The 19305-nt window shown below is 38.6% G+C and overlaps 2 protein-coding genes across 2 annotated transcripts; one reads left to right on the top strand and one right to left on the bottom strand.

Moving 5' to 3' along the window:
* The first annotated feature begins 6867 nt into the window (after positions 1 to 6867).
* On the top strand, positions 6868 to 12848 carry cyp4t8 (cytochrome P450, family 4, subfamily T, polypeptide 8). The gene is made up of 12 exons (XM_070911592.1): positions 6868 to 7059; positions 7632 to 7776; positions 7952 to 7996; positions 8087 to 8214; positions 8409 to 8533; positions 8661 to 8815; positions 9002 to 9108; positions 10443 to 10633; positions 10770 to 10903; positions 11488 to 11552; positions 11889 to 11971; positions 12671 to 12848. The coding sequence occupies exons 1-12, from the start codon at positions 6868 to 6870 to the stop codon at positions 12846 to 12848; spliced, it is 1548 nt and encodes a 515-aa protein (XP_070767693.1).
* Positions 12849 to 13485: 637 nt separating this feature from the next.
* ppp1r8b (protein phosphatase 1, regulatory subunit 8b) lies at positions 13486 to 19002 on the bottom strand. The gene is made up of 7 exons (XM_070911681.1): positions 18950 to 19002; positions 18337 to 18397; positions 17826 to 17979; positions 17088 to 17305; positions 16475 to 16619; positions 16019 to 16083; positions 13486 to 15694 (listed from the first exon to the last, which is right to left on the bottom strand). The coding sequence occupies exons 1-7, from the start codon at positions 19000 to 19002 to the stop codon at positions 15341 to 15343; spliced, it is 1050 nt and encodes a 349-aa protein (XP_070767782.1). The 3' UTR covers positions 13486 to 15340.
* Positions 19003 to 19305: the final 303 nt, after the last annotated feature.

Below are 19305 nucleotides of genomic sequence, written 5' to 3'. Positions count from 1 at the left end.
TGTGAGCTGTGTTACCTAGTTAACCGTTTCAACGTTAACTTATTTGAATGGGACGACAAATATCGTTCTGTGCAAACAAATAGCCGACTAAAACAAAAAAACAGCTCGGTTAATAATCAGTGAATGGATGAACACAGCTCGCAACCGTGAATGAAAAGCATCCTTCTTTATTCTCCCTCTGTTTTTTTCGCAGCAGTTAGCATCCAACTTGGAGGCGCATTACAGCCACCTACTGGAGTAAGTTATTTTCCTATATGGCAAATGAAGTAATACTACTTTAAAATACCCCATTCAACTTAAACAACATTTACTGCATACAACATTTTCCTCAAGTAGTTAGCTAAAAGTACTAGCTAAAAGTAGTAGTAGTAGTAGTAGTAGCAGTAGTAGCTAAAAGTACTATCATTAAAATGTATTTAGCGTTAAGTATTAAAAATGAACGTCATGCACAATTGTGAATAACGGCCTTTTCCCGTGTATAGTCACATCATTGTATTATCATTAATGATGCATTAACGTGTAAGCAATGGTCGAAAAATTACTCAGATTATTTACTTAAGTAAACGTATGAATACCACGCTGTAAAAAATACTATCTTATTGCCAAATCTTTTCTAAAAGTAATAGTTATTCTCACCAAAATGTGTTTTAAAAGTAAAATTAGGCTACTCTGCATACTGTTAAACTATTGTGTATATTATTACTGATGCTGATTAACATGCAAGCTGCTAAATTATAGCTGGTCAAGGAGGAGATGATTTTTGCTTTATATAGCCTTGTATAGTTTAATATTTAACAACAATTATATTTTATAAGATGGTCATATGTTTTTTATTTAAAATCTGAATCTGTAAAGTAACTAACTGCTGCCAAATGGGTGGTAAAGAGGAGTAAAAACAGTATTTAAGTACAGTATTTTCCTATAAAATGCAATGAAGTATAAGTGTAAAGTATCATGAAATGGAAATACTTAAGTAAAGTAGCGTACTTCAACATTTTACTTGAGTGCAGTAGTTGAGTAAATGCATTACTTTCCACCACTGTGAGTAAGCAGCGTTTTAATGTTCTAGCTCAGGGGTATTCAACTAAAGTTCGAAGAGGTCCAGTTAGAGAAAATTTCCTCAAGCAAAGGTCCGGGAACATCATAATGTCTAACTTGCGTTGTGATTTAGTGTGACATAAATTGAAGTAGCCTAGTAGTTGTATCAACGTCTGCATGTAATCAACAACTGACTGTCAAATCAAATAAAGAAAGTACAATTCAAAAACATTTTGACCATATTTGTTGTCACTTAACATTGAACTATACAGATATATATAATACTGTAGATATGTATAACGTCCTTCTCTCATTAACTAAATGAAGGGCTGCATTTAAAAATAAAATAGAGAAAATAAATAAAATAGCTTTTGAAAAATTGTGCATCTTAAAATAAAGTGCTTAATTTTAGAAAAACAAAATAAAGTGTAGCAGCAGCTTGAGTTTCCCTTTTTCTTTGTTAACTGTTTCACATCTTGACAGTCTCAACCAATTTCACAATAAATGATGTGTCTCCTCGCTCCCACTCACTCGTCTCTCCGCCTTCTCTCTCCCTGTGTCTTTCACTCGTCTTATCGTCTGTCACTCGCCTCTCTCGTCTGTCTGTATTCAGAGTCACAATGTTTATCGCCTGGAATGCACAGATTTGATTGGCTGAGTAGCGTCACGTGGGCTGGCGTAACACGTATGCAATTGGTCTGTGAGTTTCTTGAGCCGCTAAACCAGCGCCGCAAAGACTAGAAAAGCTGGGCCGGTTAAAATAGAAGCGCCCCGTCAAAATTTAAAATCACTTAATAATTTATTGTTTATAGGTGTATATATATTTATAGGTGTTTACAGTGTAGCTAATTCTAACTTTTTTTTGCATACAGTTGAGCAGTTCAATCTATGTTTAATCTGCAAAGTAACTATAGCTGTCAAATAAATGTAGTGGAGTAAAACGGTACAATATTTCTCTCTGGCTAATAATGTACTCAACAAAATACTCAAGTAAAGTACACTACCCCAAAAATGAGCTGACATACAGTTCATGTGTTAATTAATATACTTTCCACCTCTGTATATAGAGTATCTAAAGACAGTAAACACAAGTAATATATTTTATACGTAAAACATAATTATCAACCATTAGTATCAACCCAAAGTTTCTCATTAAATTCTCTGGCCCAATATAAATATTTTGGCTCGAAACATTTGATTTGTCAGTCACGTTAGAGCAAGGAATATATGGAATGGCAATAACCCCTTCGATTTCCAGAAAGAATGTTCCTGTATATGATAGGGTAAAGAAATGATGGAAAGGAACTAATAAAGTACTTATTTATTGTGTAGGGAATTCAATCAGCTCTTATCATGGCTGCTGCTCAGGTCACTTCACTCAGTTAGGAAACTTCCTAATCAAAAAAGAACCCAGTGCTTCATAATTTCCCTTCAGAAACAAGTGGGCGAAGTCACAAACACTTTTGCTCATGAAACACAAGTAGGCCTAACCTTTTTGAGGAATCAATTACTTAATAACAACATTGAGGGGGAACTATCATTATAACAGCGGCAGTTACGGACCATCTCAATCAAGAAAAACATCTTGGGGACCTTTTCTCTATACTTTCATTTCACTATACACACAATGACTGTAAGTCATATGACTGTTTGTTGTCTTCTCAGGTCTCCTGATGACAATCGATGAATAAACCACTGAGCTCTCCTCTTCCACCTGCAGTAAAAAGTAAGAAATTTCATTGCTTGAATTTTCATTACTGTATGGTAGATAGTATTAGGTAATGGCATCATCATCATCATCATCATACAACACTTACCACCACACTGCCATTCAAGCCACAGCAAAAAATTTGAATAGGAAATGCTTTGGAGAGAAAGAAACGGAAACAGAATGAGGAGTGACATAAACTTGACCAGCCCAATGTCAAACATTTACTTCTTTTACATTATATAGCTGACACTTTTATCCAAAGCGACTTATAATAAGTGCATTCAACCATGTGGATACAACCCAAAAATTGCAAGTATCATGCAACTTCATCGTATTTATTTTTAAAGGCAGCAGATCTTTGAACAAGTAATGAACAGGAACAAAAACTGCATATCCTACCTGCCTGCAATCTTTGTCTGAGGTAGCAAATTAAAAGGGCCATTAAAATAAGACTTGTAAGGGCTGCTGCTGTGCCATAAATAACTGGAATCAGATATTCAGGCTTTGTAGGAATACCTGTAAAACCAAAAACATAAGAGTTGATATTCCTTTGATCAGGCCATGAACTTCTTAAAGAGAGATAAGGCAAAACACCCACCTGTTGTTTTGTTTAAAGCATTTGATGGTCCTTGAGTGCTGTTAACTGTACTGTATCCATCAAACATCTGCTTTGCACTGCAATTTAAAGACCCATACATATCTACAAGTTCTGTTGTAGACATTGTGCCTGTCTCCACATTTGATGTGCTGTTTGGTTTGATGTTACTGAATTCCATGTCACATATCACGGCACAAGAAACAGATGAATCCTCACTGTGGTGTACTGTAATACGGCAAAAAAAAGATTCTAAGTTACACCATTTAATTTTTAAGACATTGCATGTGTGTGTTATTTTCTTACCTGCAATTACACACAAGTTGATAATAAGTAGCTTCTGCATGTGTCCATCACATCCACTTGTCCAGCAGGTATATTTCCCAGCATTTGCTCTTTCTACATTTATAATGGATATAGACTTGTTGGAAGTCACACTATATGATTCTGGCCCTTGTATTGAGTTCCTATGTGCAGTCATGTCACTTGCTTCAAAAGTCCATTTTAAGTCAGTCAATTCACCCGGACATGCATGAGTAAAATTGCTTCCAGCATTAATGTAGAATGTCTTATGAGTTTCTTTCACAATTTCTGGAAAAAAAAGATATTGTTTGTTTCAATAGGAGATGGGCTTTGGCAAATGTATAGACCTGGATACACAAAGCAGTTGAGTACTTTATATTTTCAGTTTTAAGAGAACAATTTCTGACCTTTCTTCACACTGAAGACTGTGAGCTGTTCATTCTGACAATGGTCTTGAAAACAATTTTTACACCAGTAAAGGCCTTGATCATCCTCTCTGAAATGATCAATGACCAAGGAACGAATGCTCAGAACCCTCATTCTGGGACGAAAGAGCTGCCAATAGAGTTCTCGTCCAGTCTTATCTTGAAAAAGTATCTGGATCGTGTCACTACGTTCATCTTTCTTGTAAAACCATCGGAAAGAATTTGAGTCATTTCTGTAATGTTGACATGGTATCACAGCTTGACATCCCAGCAAGAACTGAAGGTGATTTGTGGCCGCTGAAATATAAGTTTTCAGTTATACACTAATAGTAAAACGTAAAATATGAATAATGTATTGCCAGACAACAGTTACTTCTCAAAATAGTAATTTAAATACAGTGAAATATCAATGATTTAATCAATTACTTACTGTTTCCTGAGGCAAAAGGGCATGAGTTCCAAATAATCAGAAGAAAAGTAAAGCCTTTTTGCATCATGCTTGAGGCACTCACGTCTCTGCAGACATAAAGACAATACTGAACAGATAGCAACACCTACTCAGTGGTTACACTATTACTGCTCATCAAAACACAGATCAGACGCTCTGCATCACATCAGAAGGTTTTAGATTGAGCGTAACAACTAAATTCAGGTTGACACATCGGAAGTGGTCCAACAGCCAATGCAGAGGAAATTTACTGTGGCTGTCACCCACGCTGTTTTTCTGAGTTTTCTTTTTTTTTGCATTAGCATAGGTGTTGAGATACAGTATGTGCATAAGTAACAAATCTAATTTCTCATATAAAGGTGTCAAACGGTTTGTACTCACTGCTGTTTATGTATTCTAATTTATGCTGTTTATACATCTATGACATCATTTGTAAATTGTTTGAGTAAAACAAAAACTGTAATTGTGCTGTTAATACAATTTACTTACCTGCCAAACTTAAACTTTACTGGAGTTTCTTGCAGCGACAAGCTTACTGTCTTAGAGGTGTATTTGAGCAGCCTACTCTGAAAGTTCAAAGATTATTTAGGTTAACAGAGAGCAGACACTGATTACAAGCCCAGCATGTGGAAAATGCAACAATGGAAAAATGCACATGACATGAACAATATCATCAATCAGATGTGAGTCACATAAACACAACAAGCTAACTAATGCGTAGGACTTTTTAATCACCAATTTTAATATGGTTTCTTCATTCATTCATGACCTCTTTAAAGTTTTGATGACATCATTTTGACTTGTTGCACATTCTTGGATCTGGACAAATCTTAACATGAGTGCCTCCAAAATGATCATACAGTTGGATCAACACCTCTTTACAACAGTTTCAACATAAACCAGGTCTGTCTATCATTTGATAGACCTGATTTATGTTGTCTATCACCTGGGGCTGAACTCTCACACCTTTTACCACCACAGCTGCCCCCCACAGTCCACACTCCTGTTTGTGGACTTCAGCTCTGCCTTCAACACGATCGTCCCGGCTCTTCTTCAGGACAAGCTTTCCTAGCTTAACGTGCCTGACCCCACCTGCAGGTGGATCACAGATTTCCTGTCTGAAAGGAAGCAGCACGTGAAGCTTGGAAAATACGTCTCAGACTCGAGGACGATCAGCACCGGCTCCCCTCAAGGCTGCGTTCTTTCTCCTCTACTCTTCTCCCTGTACACCAACAGCTGCACCTCCAGTCACCAGTCCCTCAAGCTCCTGAAGTTCGCGGACGACACCACCCTCATCGGACTCATCTCCGGTGAGGATGAGTCTGCCTACAGGTGGGAGATTGACCATCTGGTGACCTGGTGCAACAACAACAACCTGGAGTTTAACGCTTCAAAGACAGTGGAGATGGTTGTAGACTTTAGGAAGAGTGCAGCCCCACCCGCCCCCATCACCCTGTGTGACTCTCCAGTGGACACTGTGGAGTCCTTCCGTTTCCTGGGCTCCATCATCAGCCAGGACCTCCGGTGGGAGCTGAACATCAACTCCCTCATCAAGAAAGCCCAACAGAGGATGTACTTCCTGAGGCAGCTGAGGAAGTTTAACCTGCCACAAACAATGTTGGTTCACTTCTACACTGCCATCATAGAGTCCATCCTCACCTCCTCCATCACTGTCTGGTACGCTGCTGCCTCCACCAAGGACAGACGCAGACTGCAGCGTATCATCCGCTCTGCAGAGAGGGTGATTGGCTGCAACCTCCCATCTCTTCAGGACCTGTACTCCTCCAGGTCCATGAAGAGAGCAGGGAAGATCGCTGCTGACCCCTCCCACCCCAGACACAATTTGTTTGACCCCCTCCACTCTGGCAGGAGGCTGCGGTCCATCAGGACCAAAACCTCCCGCCACAAAAACATTTTTCCCCTCTGCAGTCAACCTGGCGAACATGCCCCCCCCCCAACACACACACGTTATACGTTATATTAACGCCCCTGTCCCCCCTGCGTTACATTAACGCACCCACCCCCTACTGGACACTTATTTACCTATTTACTATTTATCTATTTTCCTTTATATTTTTACATGTTTGTTGTCTGTCAGATTACATGTTTAAAAAATTGTAGCACCATCAGACCACGGCAAATTCCTTGTAATGTATGTTACTTGGCAATAAACAGTTTCTGATAGACAGACCTGGGCAGGATCGCCGCCCACCTATGACTGCGTCACCGGCGATTGCGTCATAGCCAATTTGAGAGTTTGCTATGCACCTCACTGTAACACTATCAAGTGGGTCACCATTTGTTGTGTTCAGAGTTTTTACCCCAGCGAGACAGAGGCATCATCGGAATGGAGTTAACTGAGGCTTTCACGAGGTTTCAGTTGGGCTGGCCTCAGATGCATCACTTGTTTGCTCTGCTTTGTTTCATCACCGTCGTCTACAAAGTAAACATTTTCCTCGTCAAAAGAAGAGAGGCGTTTCGAAACACCGAAGTTTTTCCAGGACCACCGGGACACTGGCTTTTTGGACATGTTCTCGAGGTGATTCATGTATGAGCGCTCAGTAACGTCGCTGCAACTGCAACTTTGTGTAACGGTTAATTTACGCAGCCATAGCCTACACAATGTATATTACGAGCCGTTGGGATGAAATGAATGAGCACAAAGCAGTGTTGGACTGTAACAAGTTATTAAGTACGATTATGAGGTAGCTACCACTTCCAGTATTTCCATTTATACTACTACTCCACTACATTTCAGTGGGGAATATTGTTCTTTTTAGTCCACTATATTTATCAGCCAGCTATAGTTATTTACATCATTGATGTGTGCTGTCCCTGATTTAAAAAAATAAATAATTGAATACACAGTATATGTGACAATAGTTGAAATTACCTCTGCCTAGACCAGCGTCATCATTTAATATACACCACTTTCTCATACTGTTGGGCTTTATAGCTTTCATAGGCCAATAACTTAAGTAAAACATATTTATAATACACAAACACACTTCCTCCCAAGTGATTAATTCATACATAAAGGAATTACAAAGCATGCAGGCTACAGGGCTGAAAGGTTTGGTCAAGCTTCCTGTGTTTGAATTTTTCTTTCAGTTTAAACAAGATGGGGAAGACTTGGACAAGATAGTGAAATGGGGACAGCAGTACCCTTATGCTTTCCCAATGTGGTTTGGTCCTTTTGTTTGTTTCCTCAACATTCACCATCCAGATTATGTGAAAACCATCCTGGCATCAACAGGTGTGTGAGCAATGATTTCTTTTACTTTTATCTACTGACATGACACACCATTATAACATTGTAGTCAGTTGCTTTATATGATCTCCTACAGGATCATTAGCTACATTTTTACAACCAGGTCAAAGGAAGGGCAAGGTCAGTGTAACAAAATCTTTCTTTGTTTGTTTCCTAACAGAGCCCAAAGATGATATTGCATATAGGTTTATTGAATCTTGGATTGGTAAGACTGTTTTACCTTTCTCCTACAGCACATTTTGGCTTAGTACAGGGTTGTTTGTTTAACTGCTTTACTCACACACGCTGTCTTCAGGGGACGGCTTATTGGTGTCAAAAGGTCAGAAGTGGTTTCGGCATAGAAGGCTCCTGACCCCAGGTTTCCATTATGATGTTTTGAAACCATACGTAAAGCTGATGTCAGATTCTACTAAAACTATGTTGGTATGTAAATGATTTGTGTAAATCTCAATTCATAATAAGTAAATAAAGACCATCATGGTGAAGTAATGTTAAAAACATATAGGTTTCGGCTGTCGAGATGACACATTTTGTGTCAAAGTCGGTCTAGCTGAGTGAGTTGGAGTTTTTTTCCATCTCCTGCAGAGATGTCACATCTGTTCTCTCACTGTTTCCAGGACAAATGGGAAAGTTATGCAAACACCAATGAGTCCTTTGAATTGTTTGAACACGTGAGCCTTATGACACTGGACAGCATCTTGAAGTGTGCCTTCAGCTACAACAGCAACTGTCAAACCGAGAGGTGAGTCCATACAAACCTTTTCTTGGCATTCACAGTTTTAGTTCTACATTCCCAGTTGTTTACTGCTTCAGTAATTGTGAGTAGAGGACATTTAGTTTAGCTTTTGATGCCTATGTTCTCATTTCAGTGGAACAAATGGATACATCAAAGCAGTGTATGAGCTCAGTCATCTCATTAACCTGCGGTTCAGGACGTTTCCATACCACAATGACCTCATTTTCTATCTCAGCCCACATGGCTACAGATACAGAAAAGCATGCAGGGTGACTCACAGCCATACAGGTAAGATCTGAACACATAATTAGATTCATGACAATCTGAAACTATATCAATCATACTGGATGTGATCAATTTGCAATATAATGCACCAATACACTGAGCCTTCAGTACATATGGTTGATATTTTACTCGTTGCTGTGTTTAAAGAGTTAGTATGCAAATACTCATCCATTATCTTGTCTTTTGAAGAGGAAGTCATAAGAAAGAGAAAAGAAGCACTAAAGGAAGAGAAGGAGCTGGACCGCATACAGGCCAAGAGAAACTTGGACTTTCTGGACATCCTTCTCTTTGCAAGAGTATGTTATATGATATCGACTCCAATCTACTGATTTCAGAAAATTTGACATTTTCTATTTTTCTCAATGTAATGACACTGGTAATGACACAAACCTTTAAGTCAATAAAACAATGACACAGATAAACAGTAAAAAGGTCATGCATAAAACCTGAATATTTGGCGTAATGTGCAAATGTCATATGCAAGTGGCAAAATCCTAGTGCAAAAGGAAAGACAGAAGGCTGCTTTTAATGTGCATACACTATCTCATGTTCAGCATCTCAATGGCCACTGATACAAAGGCAACAGTCAGGTGTTTTGTCCTCTTATGTGGCACTCTTGAGTAGCAGCCCAAAGGCAAACTCAAATTCTTTCGAGTTCCAAAGAACTTTCTTCCAAAGCTTCTGCTTGCTGTGAACTTCCATAAGAAGACTCGTCTCAACTTTCTTGCTGACATAATGGTCTGTATTAGTATTTTCTTACCAGACCAAAAGATAAGACATTTGTCAATAAAACAAAGTCAAAATATCAGGACAAACGTTAAACACCCAGAGGAAAAGAAGTTTGTTGTCGAGCACAGTGCTCAGGTTTATGTAGTGCTCCACCAGCTTTACTCACCTTAAATATGAGCTTAAGAGGCAGAATAACATTTTCTTAGGTCAGTTATCTTGTCATGCAGCATTTAGCTAGAGAAATAGATTGCATTAAGTCATTCCAACCCATTCATAGGCTGACCTTTGGCATGTTTCCATCTAAATGTTAGTAACATTTTAGAAAATGTAAACTAACTAACTCTAATTTCCATCAACTGTTGTTGTGCAAATATTCTCAGTAAGACATAATAAGCTACCCAGTAACACCTCTGTAACTCAAGTATAGCATGGTACATCATTGCTGCTTCCCACCCAAAAATACATAACGGTATGCTAAATGAATCTCCTCTATCCAAACACACTGGTTTTGGCTTTGAGCGCCTGATTTCCAGTTTTTACCAGTTTTCTCCTTGTTTGAAAAGTCGCCTTGTCACTGCTAACTTCACCTTTGACCTGGTGAAGGAGTAGGCAGACGTGTTATCTCCATGATTTCCAACCTGATTGCCATTATCTTCCATTCTGCCATTGTGTATTTTATGTTAATTTATTGTGGTTTTATTGTTACGGACAGTATTGTTTTAAGTGTTTCACAGCAAAAGCAGTAGATAGTAAAGTGGATAAAGTAGATAGTGACTATTTTTATCATATTGTAGTAGTGGTCATAGTAGTAGCACTGTAGTAGTAGTGGCACTTTAACAAATAGTACGTATATATCTTGTTTATTTAAATTTTTTAGAGTGTTTTTGTATCTCCCTTTCAGGATGAGAAGCAGCAGGGTTTGTCAGATGAAGATATACGAGCAGAAGTGGACACCTTCATGTTTGAGGGCCACGACACCACAGCCAGCGGCATCTCTTTCATCCTCTACTGTCTGGCCTGTCACCCAGAACACCAGAAGATTTGCAGGGATGAGATCATTCAAGCCCTGGATGGCAAGGACACCATGGAATGGTAGGCTTGCGTGTTGAAAACATTGCCACATGCAATGCAAATAAGTGCCACAACAGCTGGTTTAGGTGAGCTTTATGATATTACTTCATTGTTTAGAATATTGACAACTAACACCGTGTATATATCTTATTTTAAGGGAGGATCTGAGTAAAATTCCATACACTACAATGTGCATAAAAGAATCCCTCCGTCTATACCCTCCGGTTCCAGGAATGTCCAGAAAAACCACCAAACCCATGACCTTTTTTGATGGAAGGACTTTACCAGCAGGTTTGTTGTTTGTCATTGGAAAGTTCATGTAGATAAGACCCACACTGTGTATGCATAATAACTTTTACCACACTGGTAAAAGATAAAACATTAACTTGTATCCATATAAAATTGTTTTTCCATAGTTTTTGTTTAACAAAGTCAGTCTTGCACAACATACGGAACATATTTACCTTTTAACCTAACCCTAACCCACGTCCTAACCCTTTTGTTTCCACTTAAGTAGCTTTAAGGTATATTCTGTATCGGCTAGTGTAAATTAAGCTTATGTTACATTTACACTCAGTGAATTATTCACATCCATTCTATCAAATGGAAATATTCCAAATGCTTCTGCATCATTTCATACACATTTTCCCAAAGTTCTGTGGGTTTGTAGCCAAACCCTGGTCAGTAGTCAATGATTGACCCAATAGTCAATGATTGTTGCTCATTCATGGGTTAAATGGTAGTGGCAGCTTTACACTAATGTGTCTCACACTTAAATATATTAATGTTTGGTCTTTTTGTATTCATACACTTTGTATGGGTCTAGTCCCTGCACTCTCCTAAACTGTAACACAACCTTTTTTCCTAATTTGTAGGTTTTAATGTTGGAACAAGTGTGTATGGGATTCACAGGAATGCAGCTGTCTGGGAAAACCCTGATGTAAGTTAAGATGATTTCATTCTAAGCAAATCTTTGTGAAGTGAAAGCTTACCTATGCCCACTCACAAGGTAAAAATATGATCCCTCTTTGCTGTGCTGGCACAGCACCCTGCTTTCACATAAAATGTGTCAAGTAATAGTAAGTAACCTGGAGTGCCCTGGTTAGTTAGCTGGCTTGCATATCACAAACACCTAGGAGCTGACATTGTTTATTCACTCACTCTATTACGGGTGTGAATGAGAAAATAAACTCATTCAATTCTCCATGGACAGATGAAGAAAAGGTGTGATTCACGCCACACTGAAATTTGTTTTTTGCATGTTGTGTCAACATAGGTCTTTGACCCACTGCGTTTCCAACCGGAGAATGCTTCCAGGAGGTCACCTCATGCATTTGTGCCCTTCTCTGCTGGCCCAAGGTTTGTCCACACTTGGTACTGTGTGACTTGGTCACTGAGAGCTTGGGAGAGGCTCTCAGTGACCAAGTCACAGTTACATCTACTTGCTTAATTTATCAGACAAAAATCTGCAGTATGTCGATGTGTGACCTAGCACCAGCCCCACTTTTCGCCCACACAATAAAAAACCTATTAGGTTTCTTTTGGGGTCAGAGTAAACAAGAGGTAAGGTGCAATCAAGGATTGATCCAATTTAAAACCCCAAATGGAAATACTTAATGAAATATATAAAAATAATTAAATAGTAGGATGTCAGGCTTGAAAAGCTGTATGATAATGTGCATTATTCTCCAGTATAATATGAATCTCATCAGTGAATGTACAGTACTTGACTAAGGTTTAGTTATTTGTTATCGTATGCCTAACAAACACACTTAGAAAAACAGTCGGCACATGTACATTACTGCAGGGCTATTGCCTTATCTTTTGTCCACTCTATTCTAATATTATGTCAGTCCACATTCAAAAATAATAATAATTCCGGTACTGACTGTTGATTTGATTTCTTTGACCATAAAACAACCCTTGTTGTTTTCCTTCCAAGTGAAAAAAATGAAATTCACTACTCTCATGTTGCTGTCCTCTTATGTTATTGCTTAACAGCATTAAATTTATCATCATATTCCTAATGTTGCTAGTTTTTATGTTTTTCTCACTCAGAAACTGCATTGGTCAGAACTTTGCCATGAATGAGTTGAAAGTGGCGACAGCCCTGACACTGAAGAGGTACCAACTGACAGAGGACCCAACTTGGAAACCCAAGATAATTCCTAGACTGGTGCTTCGCTCACTCAACGGCATCCACATCAAGATCAAACCAGTAGATCCAGAAGTGTAAAGGGAAAAAACTTCAGGAATGCTGTAAACCTGGAAAATAATTTAGTTAGGGAAAATTTCAAGGAGTTTAAGTAACTTAATTTCTAATACTTTACTAAGTCTTTACAATGACATAGAAGAGATAATGATTAAATGATGAAGTGCAGTGTTTTATTTAGTGTCTGAATATGTTTTGGAGGGACTTACTTGCTGAAAAAGAAGTTGCATTTGTATTTTATAATCCATTTCCTTGCACTGAAACAGTTGAGACATTTATGCATTTTCTAGTAGGACATTTGCACCAAATCAGTTAGTAAAAAAATAAGAAATGTCTTGACACTGTGTTTGTTGAACTTTAACAAAGTTTACTTCCACTGTGCGAAGATTCACTTTTGAGCTATCATGACAATTATTTGTCTGTGCCACATGATTTGAACCAGGTCCAAAGTACTCCTGAGACTTCTGGTCACAAAAAAATTGTAGGAAGGTGCAGTGTGCAATACAATAGGCTCTAAATACACTGGATCACCTTTGTCCTCAGTCTATGCTGTTTGCTTAGCATCAAATTACTTGCCTTTATAGGACCTTTCATCAGGTATAAATTTGGAATACAGGTAGTTAATATCAGAGCAAGAAATATTCTTTAATCACAGCTGAAATCACTATAGAGAGTTAGGGGGTCAAAAGTAATTCATTTTTTATTTACAGTCATATGATTACAAAATCCACATGCCCACAAGGACAAGAAGTCACCAGCACAGTTTGTAAACGTGAAACACTTTGTCTGTCTTTGATCTCTAATCTCCAACCTTTCACTCATTTGAAGATCCCATGAAATCGCCAATGAACTTCCTAGAAAACAGCTCCTTCCTGGACATCAGTGCAATTTTTGTAGTGACCAAAGGATACAACTTAAATCAAACCATTAAGGTCATTCGATCTTTCTGCATGTTGTATCAGTTAACTGATACAACGTGTGATTCTATCGTACTAGCTCCTTTGTTTACATTAATTATACTTTTCAGTCTAATGTCCCCATAATAACTTATTTCCAAAGGAAATATAAAGAGGTATACTGTGACCACAATATCCTGGGTCTGATTTCAGATGAGCACTTTTGTTGCAGGTCACTTCCTCTCGCTCTACTATTTCCTGTCACCTCTCTACTGTCCACTTTTGAATAAGAGCAAAAATGCCCATAAAAAGTAATATTAGCATTTCATGGGACCTTTACACTTGGACTACACTCTGTATAAACCATTACACTGTGTTCCACCAGTTCATTACATGTTTGACACGACTAACTGTTTTTCTGCTACTGTGCAAAGACACTGTTCCTATGTCTCAAGTCAGTTTAGGGCAAACAAAATATGAACAGTATACTGTATGAACTTCACTGTACTCTGTTGCATGTGAAAGTTGTTAACGCGCTACATGACCATTAAAACATACTAAATCCAAACCTTTCTTTTTTATCTTGCCGCAAAGTTGGTATTTGTTACTGTGCTGCCATTCCAATTCTGCTATATTCTGTCACTACTTAACAGTCCATTTAATTGCGAACATAGAAAACTGTAAAGTCTTTGTATTTACTGTATACTGGTGCTGGGAAAATGGCAGACAAACCATTTAAAACTCAATATACTGGAAAAAGCCAAATGATAAATATGACGGGGCAACTGGCTTTTATCTGCAGGAGGATTCAAATGAACAACTAGAAGCTTGCAGCACCACTTTCATGGGATGCCACATATTGATTTTGGATTAGGTTAAGATTAGTGCAACAGGCCATAAACAATGGTGCCTGCTAGTCTGCAGCCAATCCTCACTGAAAACTCTGTGCAGTCACCATCTAGTGGTTTATAGGACAAATACAAGATACTTCAGTTGATGTCATATCAGTCTAACACATGTAATGGAAATGTTTCAGAGAGTAAAACATTTAATCACATTATATCAATAGGTTGTCAAAATAAAAAGCAGCCCTGTTTTTGATAGAAATTGACTTCATGTCTGGATTCTCTGGCTTTCCTGACTTCTCACAGTAAAATATCTAATATAAAAGTACTTTTGTCATTTGTTTAACAGCATTATCAAAATACCCAAGGAGTGAAAAAAACATGTTGAAACGTTTTTAGTAGAAAAAAAAAAAATCAAACTTAACATCCAACTCATCAAAAACATAAACACAATGGCAAATCATATCCATGTAGCCTAACTGCCACTCTGAGGCTCAAATGCTCACTGCCAAGGCTTGTAAATGTATGTTAATTTTGTTTGCAGTCGACAAGATTCTGTTTCTGGCCAACTTATTAACTGCTGACTTAGTAATGTAGATGATATCTTGTGACAGTCCACAGGGAAATTGTGTGGCCTTTTTGTGATGATGATGATGATGAGTGATGGTGAACAAATAAAAAAGAAAATTGAAAAGTGAATGACTCCACTTCTGCCAGGTCACAGTCCCTGATGCATCTGCTGGTAACCTGAGAGTCAGCAGCTTTAAGAAACCGGTTAGATGAGTAGTGAAGGGGTGGGTTTCTTGCCCGGCCAAGCTTCTTTGGCATACTTCTTTTTACGTGGTTCGTTGTGGGTCTCTGGTAGGTAGGGGGCTGTGACAGGGGTGGGGTTGAGAGTGACAGGGGGCTGGGGAGCCTCTGGGGCCAGGTCCACCTCTGGTGCTGGATTGGGGAAGGGCAGAGGAAGCCCTCCCTGCATAGCAGCACTTCCTGGTGCTCCTGTTGGCTGGTTCTCATGACTGGTGGGAGGCAAGTCCCCATAGAGACCGCCACCCAAGCTGTAGCCGTGGATGCGTTTTGAAGTCAGGTCATCAAGACCCAGAGTGTTTTGGCCCTCTGACCTGCGTTTCTGCAGCAGGGATGACAAAGTATTAACTTCACAAGCCATACCTTTAGCCCCTCTCAATACACATTTAGTATCTTCACAGATCATTTATATAACCCACTGAAAATTAGCGTGTTATACAACACTCTTAGGTCACCACTTTTTAAACGAAACAGATTAGAACCACTCATTCTGAGAATACTGGTGCCATGCTCAACCAGTGAGCTACACAGGACCAGTTATTATTTTTGCTGAAACATGGCACTGTTAATGACCCAACTGCTCCTGCTCGTCAATGAAATGTATCAACTGAATCAGACATTTTTAAATAACAAAACCAAAGCTTACCTTGATGGGGATGACAGCAGTCTGCACCATATTTCTAAAGCGTCCCACTGAGGGGTCTATATCCTCTGCAAGTATTTAAAGTACAGTAAAGTGTTACAATTTATTGCTGAGTGCATTTCTTCTCATGAAAAGTAGACATACATGTATCTGATCAGTGATATAGCTTGGTTATATATTTACAGCATGACAGGTCCCTCATTGCAAAATCCTTAATATATTTATATATGTTAAATATATTCAAGCCAAGCGTAAACTTGGTTTAAGAGTAAACTTAAAAAGTTATTTCCTTCTCATGTACATGCTGTAAGATTTTCACACAAGAATCTTTTTATTTACAACAGGACTATTTAAAAATAATGCTACAGTTTAGCATTGTCGGTAAAAACGACATAGTTGTTTCAAGGTGCGAGTGTTTCTTTGTGTTTTCTTCAATGCCATCTTCACTTTGATTTGTACCTGGGTTAATGATGGAGTCCTCCTCATTGAAGGTAACCCTGGAGTTCCTCCGTTTCCTCTTAGGTCTCTGGATTTCCAGGTTGCCCTCCTCAATGGTCAGTAGGGAGATGCGCTTGTTGTGAGCTGTGTTGAACTCTGTCAGGTTCTGGCAGGATACAGACAGCAAGAGAAAATGTGTGCATGTGGCTGCACTGATAAAGGTATTACTACTTTACAACACAATACAATACACCAGACTGAGCAGGGCAATAACAGATAGCATAATAAAACTAAGGGACAAGTAAACATAACTACTTGTTAATGAACAGGCAATAAACATAAACAGGTAATTTAATCAGTAGCTCTTACGTTAATGTTATGTTCCTCACAGTTTGGACAGTGCATTTTGTGTTAATACTACTCATACGATCGATGATATGTGGCGATTAAAACAAAAAGTTACACTTGAACACATGAATAACAAACATAAGAATAATTAAAAAGGACTATTAGCAGTCTCCCTAAAACTGCAATTTTTGGCTAAAATAGGTGATAATTAAGACACAAGATAAATGCATTTTATTTATCTTTTATAGTTCATGTTTTAGAACATAAAATATTAATTTAAATGTACCTCCAGCTCTGTCTCTTCCTCTGGAAGCCCAAGCAGTCCTTTCAGCTCCTCATCCTCTCCTGTCTTACTGTCTCCTGTGCCAGCGGTGCCTTGGGTTTGGGGTTTCTCTCTGATGGTGTAGGTCCGTGTTGAGGCCCCAAAAGATATTGTAGAGTCTATGGGAACCTGCTGAGGCTTGTGTGCCTCCAGCCGGATGTGTCCGAGGAAAGTACCGTGTGCTAAAACGGTGACAGTCAAATAAGGAGGTTTGCATATGTTAGGACAGATTATTCATAGTTTTTGGATGTTAAATTGTTATGGAAGTGAAATGTGATTCAGTCCTGGTGGTGATGCATGTGTTGCTGTCACTCTAAGCCTGCGAGATGGAGCAATATTAAAAGAAGAAATACTTCTATAGATATTTATGTGAACCAATCAAAGCATAAATTCCATCCATCAAAATTTCCCAAAGAAAAAAGTCAAATATTCAAATTGCTTGTTTTGTCTGACCAACAGTCCAAAACCCAAAGATATTACATTTACAGCAATATATGACAACAAAGCTGGAACCACATAACATTTAGCATTTTTTCTTGGAAAATAACTGAAATGATTATCGAAGTAGTTGCCAATTCATTGTAATTGTGGCCAGTAAAAATATTTCTTTGCAGTTTTATTCATTTTTCGCCCATTAGTATGTCAAACTTTTCTGGACACGGGTTCTAAATATATAATGAGTATACAAGTATGATGTCTTACTGCTGTTGAGGTCTATGAGAAAGACCCTTTTCAGGTGTTTGTGGTAGACCAAGGCAGCGTGGACACGTGAACATGACTGATGGTCGATGGTGAAGTCACACCAGTCGGGGTTCCTCCCAAACAAATAGTACTTCTTTTCATCTATGATCAGTTTCTACAGGGAGAGACAGTTTCAGTGAATCATGGTCATTTAAAACAACTGGTGAAAAGGTCTGCAAAAAGTTTGTCACGTGTCTGTGCCCCTGAGCCATAACTTAACAGTGATGCTTCCCACTGAAAAGCTTAAATCTCAGGGTTAATGCTGCTCTCGCACCGTTTGAAGCCATGCAGCCATAGAAAACCCCAGTGTGCAACACATCTGGGACAAAGCGACTGTCAGGCTCGTATCTGGTGCATTCAACCAACCCACCTCCCACAATACTATACATTACATGCTTTAGCATGAGTAAAAAATAATGTTAAGCTGATGGGCCACCGTGTCCTGAAGTAATATTTCCAAACTTCCTGTTACCTCCATCAGTTTGTCTCCCTTCATCACGTCTAGATGGAGCCCTGGGGGCGGCTTGCCTGCCCTGAAAGAAAACAGTAGGTGAACGTTTTAAACATTTAAACAGTCAACTTACCAGACATTTGGGCAAAATTGATCATTGCAAGAGATAAATGAAGATCCTAGCTTTATTTGTCTTGTCGTGCTTCAATATGTATTAATAAAAACGAGTGCTTGGACCTCTACTGTCAGCTAATGGAAACATTTATTGCGGTCGTCATTTATTGCAAGAGCAATGCTATCACAGCTCAATACAAGGGCTAGAAATAATAAAATGCACTCTTATATATCACTGAACTCCTTATGTCCATAACTGAAACTCTTAAAATTAAACATATGAAGCATCTTTTCTTCAAAAAACGAATAAAACACCCAACGCCGTTTATAAATCAATGGCAGCGTTAACGGGTTAGCTTGCTAGCTCGCTTAGCTAGTTGCTAACGTTAGCTACAGTCACTATAAGCCTCTCTTTGAGTAAAGGTGAATTATATAAATGAATTAACGTTGTTTTGCTCATTTGCATCTGATATTGCATTACAAACAAACAGTTGCAACATTCGCATGTGCATTTTCTCACCATGTTGGACAATCAAAAGGTGGGGGACTCTCTTTGCTTATTTTAGTCGCCATCTTGCCTCATCTTCTCAAAGCCGAGATGCATGTTGGGTAAACGTCACTTTGGGCTGTTGGGAGTTGAAGTCTTACAAAACCAAAACGTTACATCCAAATTAGACCACCAAATCAATTTCATAAAATATATTATGTCAATAACTTAAAATGAAACTGGGCAAAATCATCATGCTCATACTGTCATTGTGCTAACATGAAGTGAAGGGAATTACAGTGAAGAACAACTTTGAATTCTTTTAAGAACCACTAGGGGCCCTCAGATCCTTGATTTCTGACTCAAAATAGCCATGTGCTGCAGAAAAA

This window comes from Enoplosus armatus, chromosome 9 (genome assembly GCF_043641665.1).
Source record: "Enoplosus armatus isolate fEnoArm2 chromosome 9, fEnoArm2.hap1, whole genome shotgun sequence".
In the NCBI taxonomy this organism is placed as follows: Eukaryota; Metazoa; Chordata; class Actinopteri; order Centrarchiformes; family Enoplosidae; genus Enoplosus; species Enoplosus armatus.
The sequence above is the reverse complement of the archived record's forward strand: the minus strand, read 5'-3'. Positions and strand labels throughout refer to the sequence as shown.

Bases quoted from the DNA above. Each gene is read 5' to 3' on its own strand.
- cyp4t8 (XM_070911592.1), top strand. From the start codon at position 6,868: ATGGAGTTAACTGAGGCTTTCACGAGGTTTCAGTTGGGCTGGCCTCAG. The intron at 8,534-8,660 runs GTGAGTCCATAC...TTCTCATTTCAG, and splicing joins AGCAACTGTCAAACCGAGAG to TGGAACAAATGGATACATCA. The intron at 11,972-12,670 runs GTTTGTCCACAC...TTTCTCACTCAG, and splicing joins CCCTTCTCTGCTGGCCCAAG to AAACTGCATTGGTCAGAACT.
- ppp1r8b (XM_070911681.1), bottom strand. From the start codon at position 19,002: ATGGCGACTAAAATAAGCAAAGAGAGTCCCCCACCTTTTGATTGTCCA. The intron at 16,084-16,474 runs GTACAAATCAAA...AAATACTTGCAG, and splicing joins GGACTCCATCATTAACCCAG to AGGATATAGACCCCTCAGTG. The intron at 15,695-16,018 runs GTAAGCTTTGGT...TCCCTGCTGCAG, and splicing joins CTGCTGTCATCCCCATCAAG to AAACGCAGGTCAGAGGGCCA.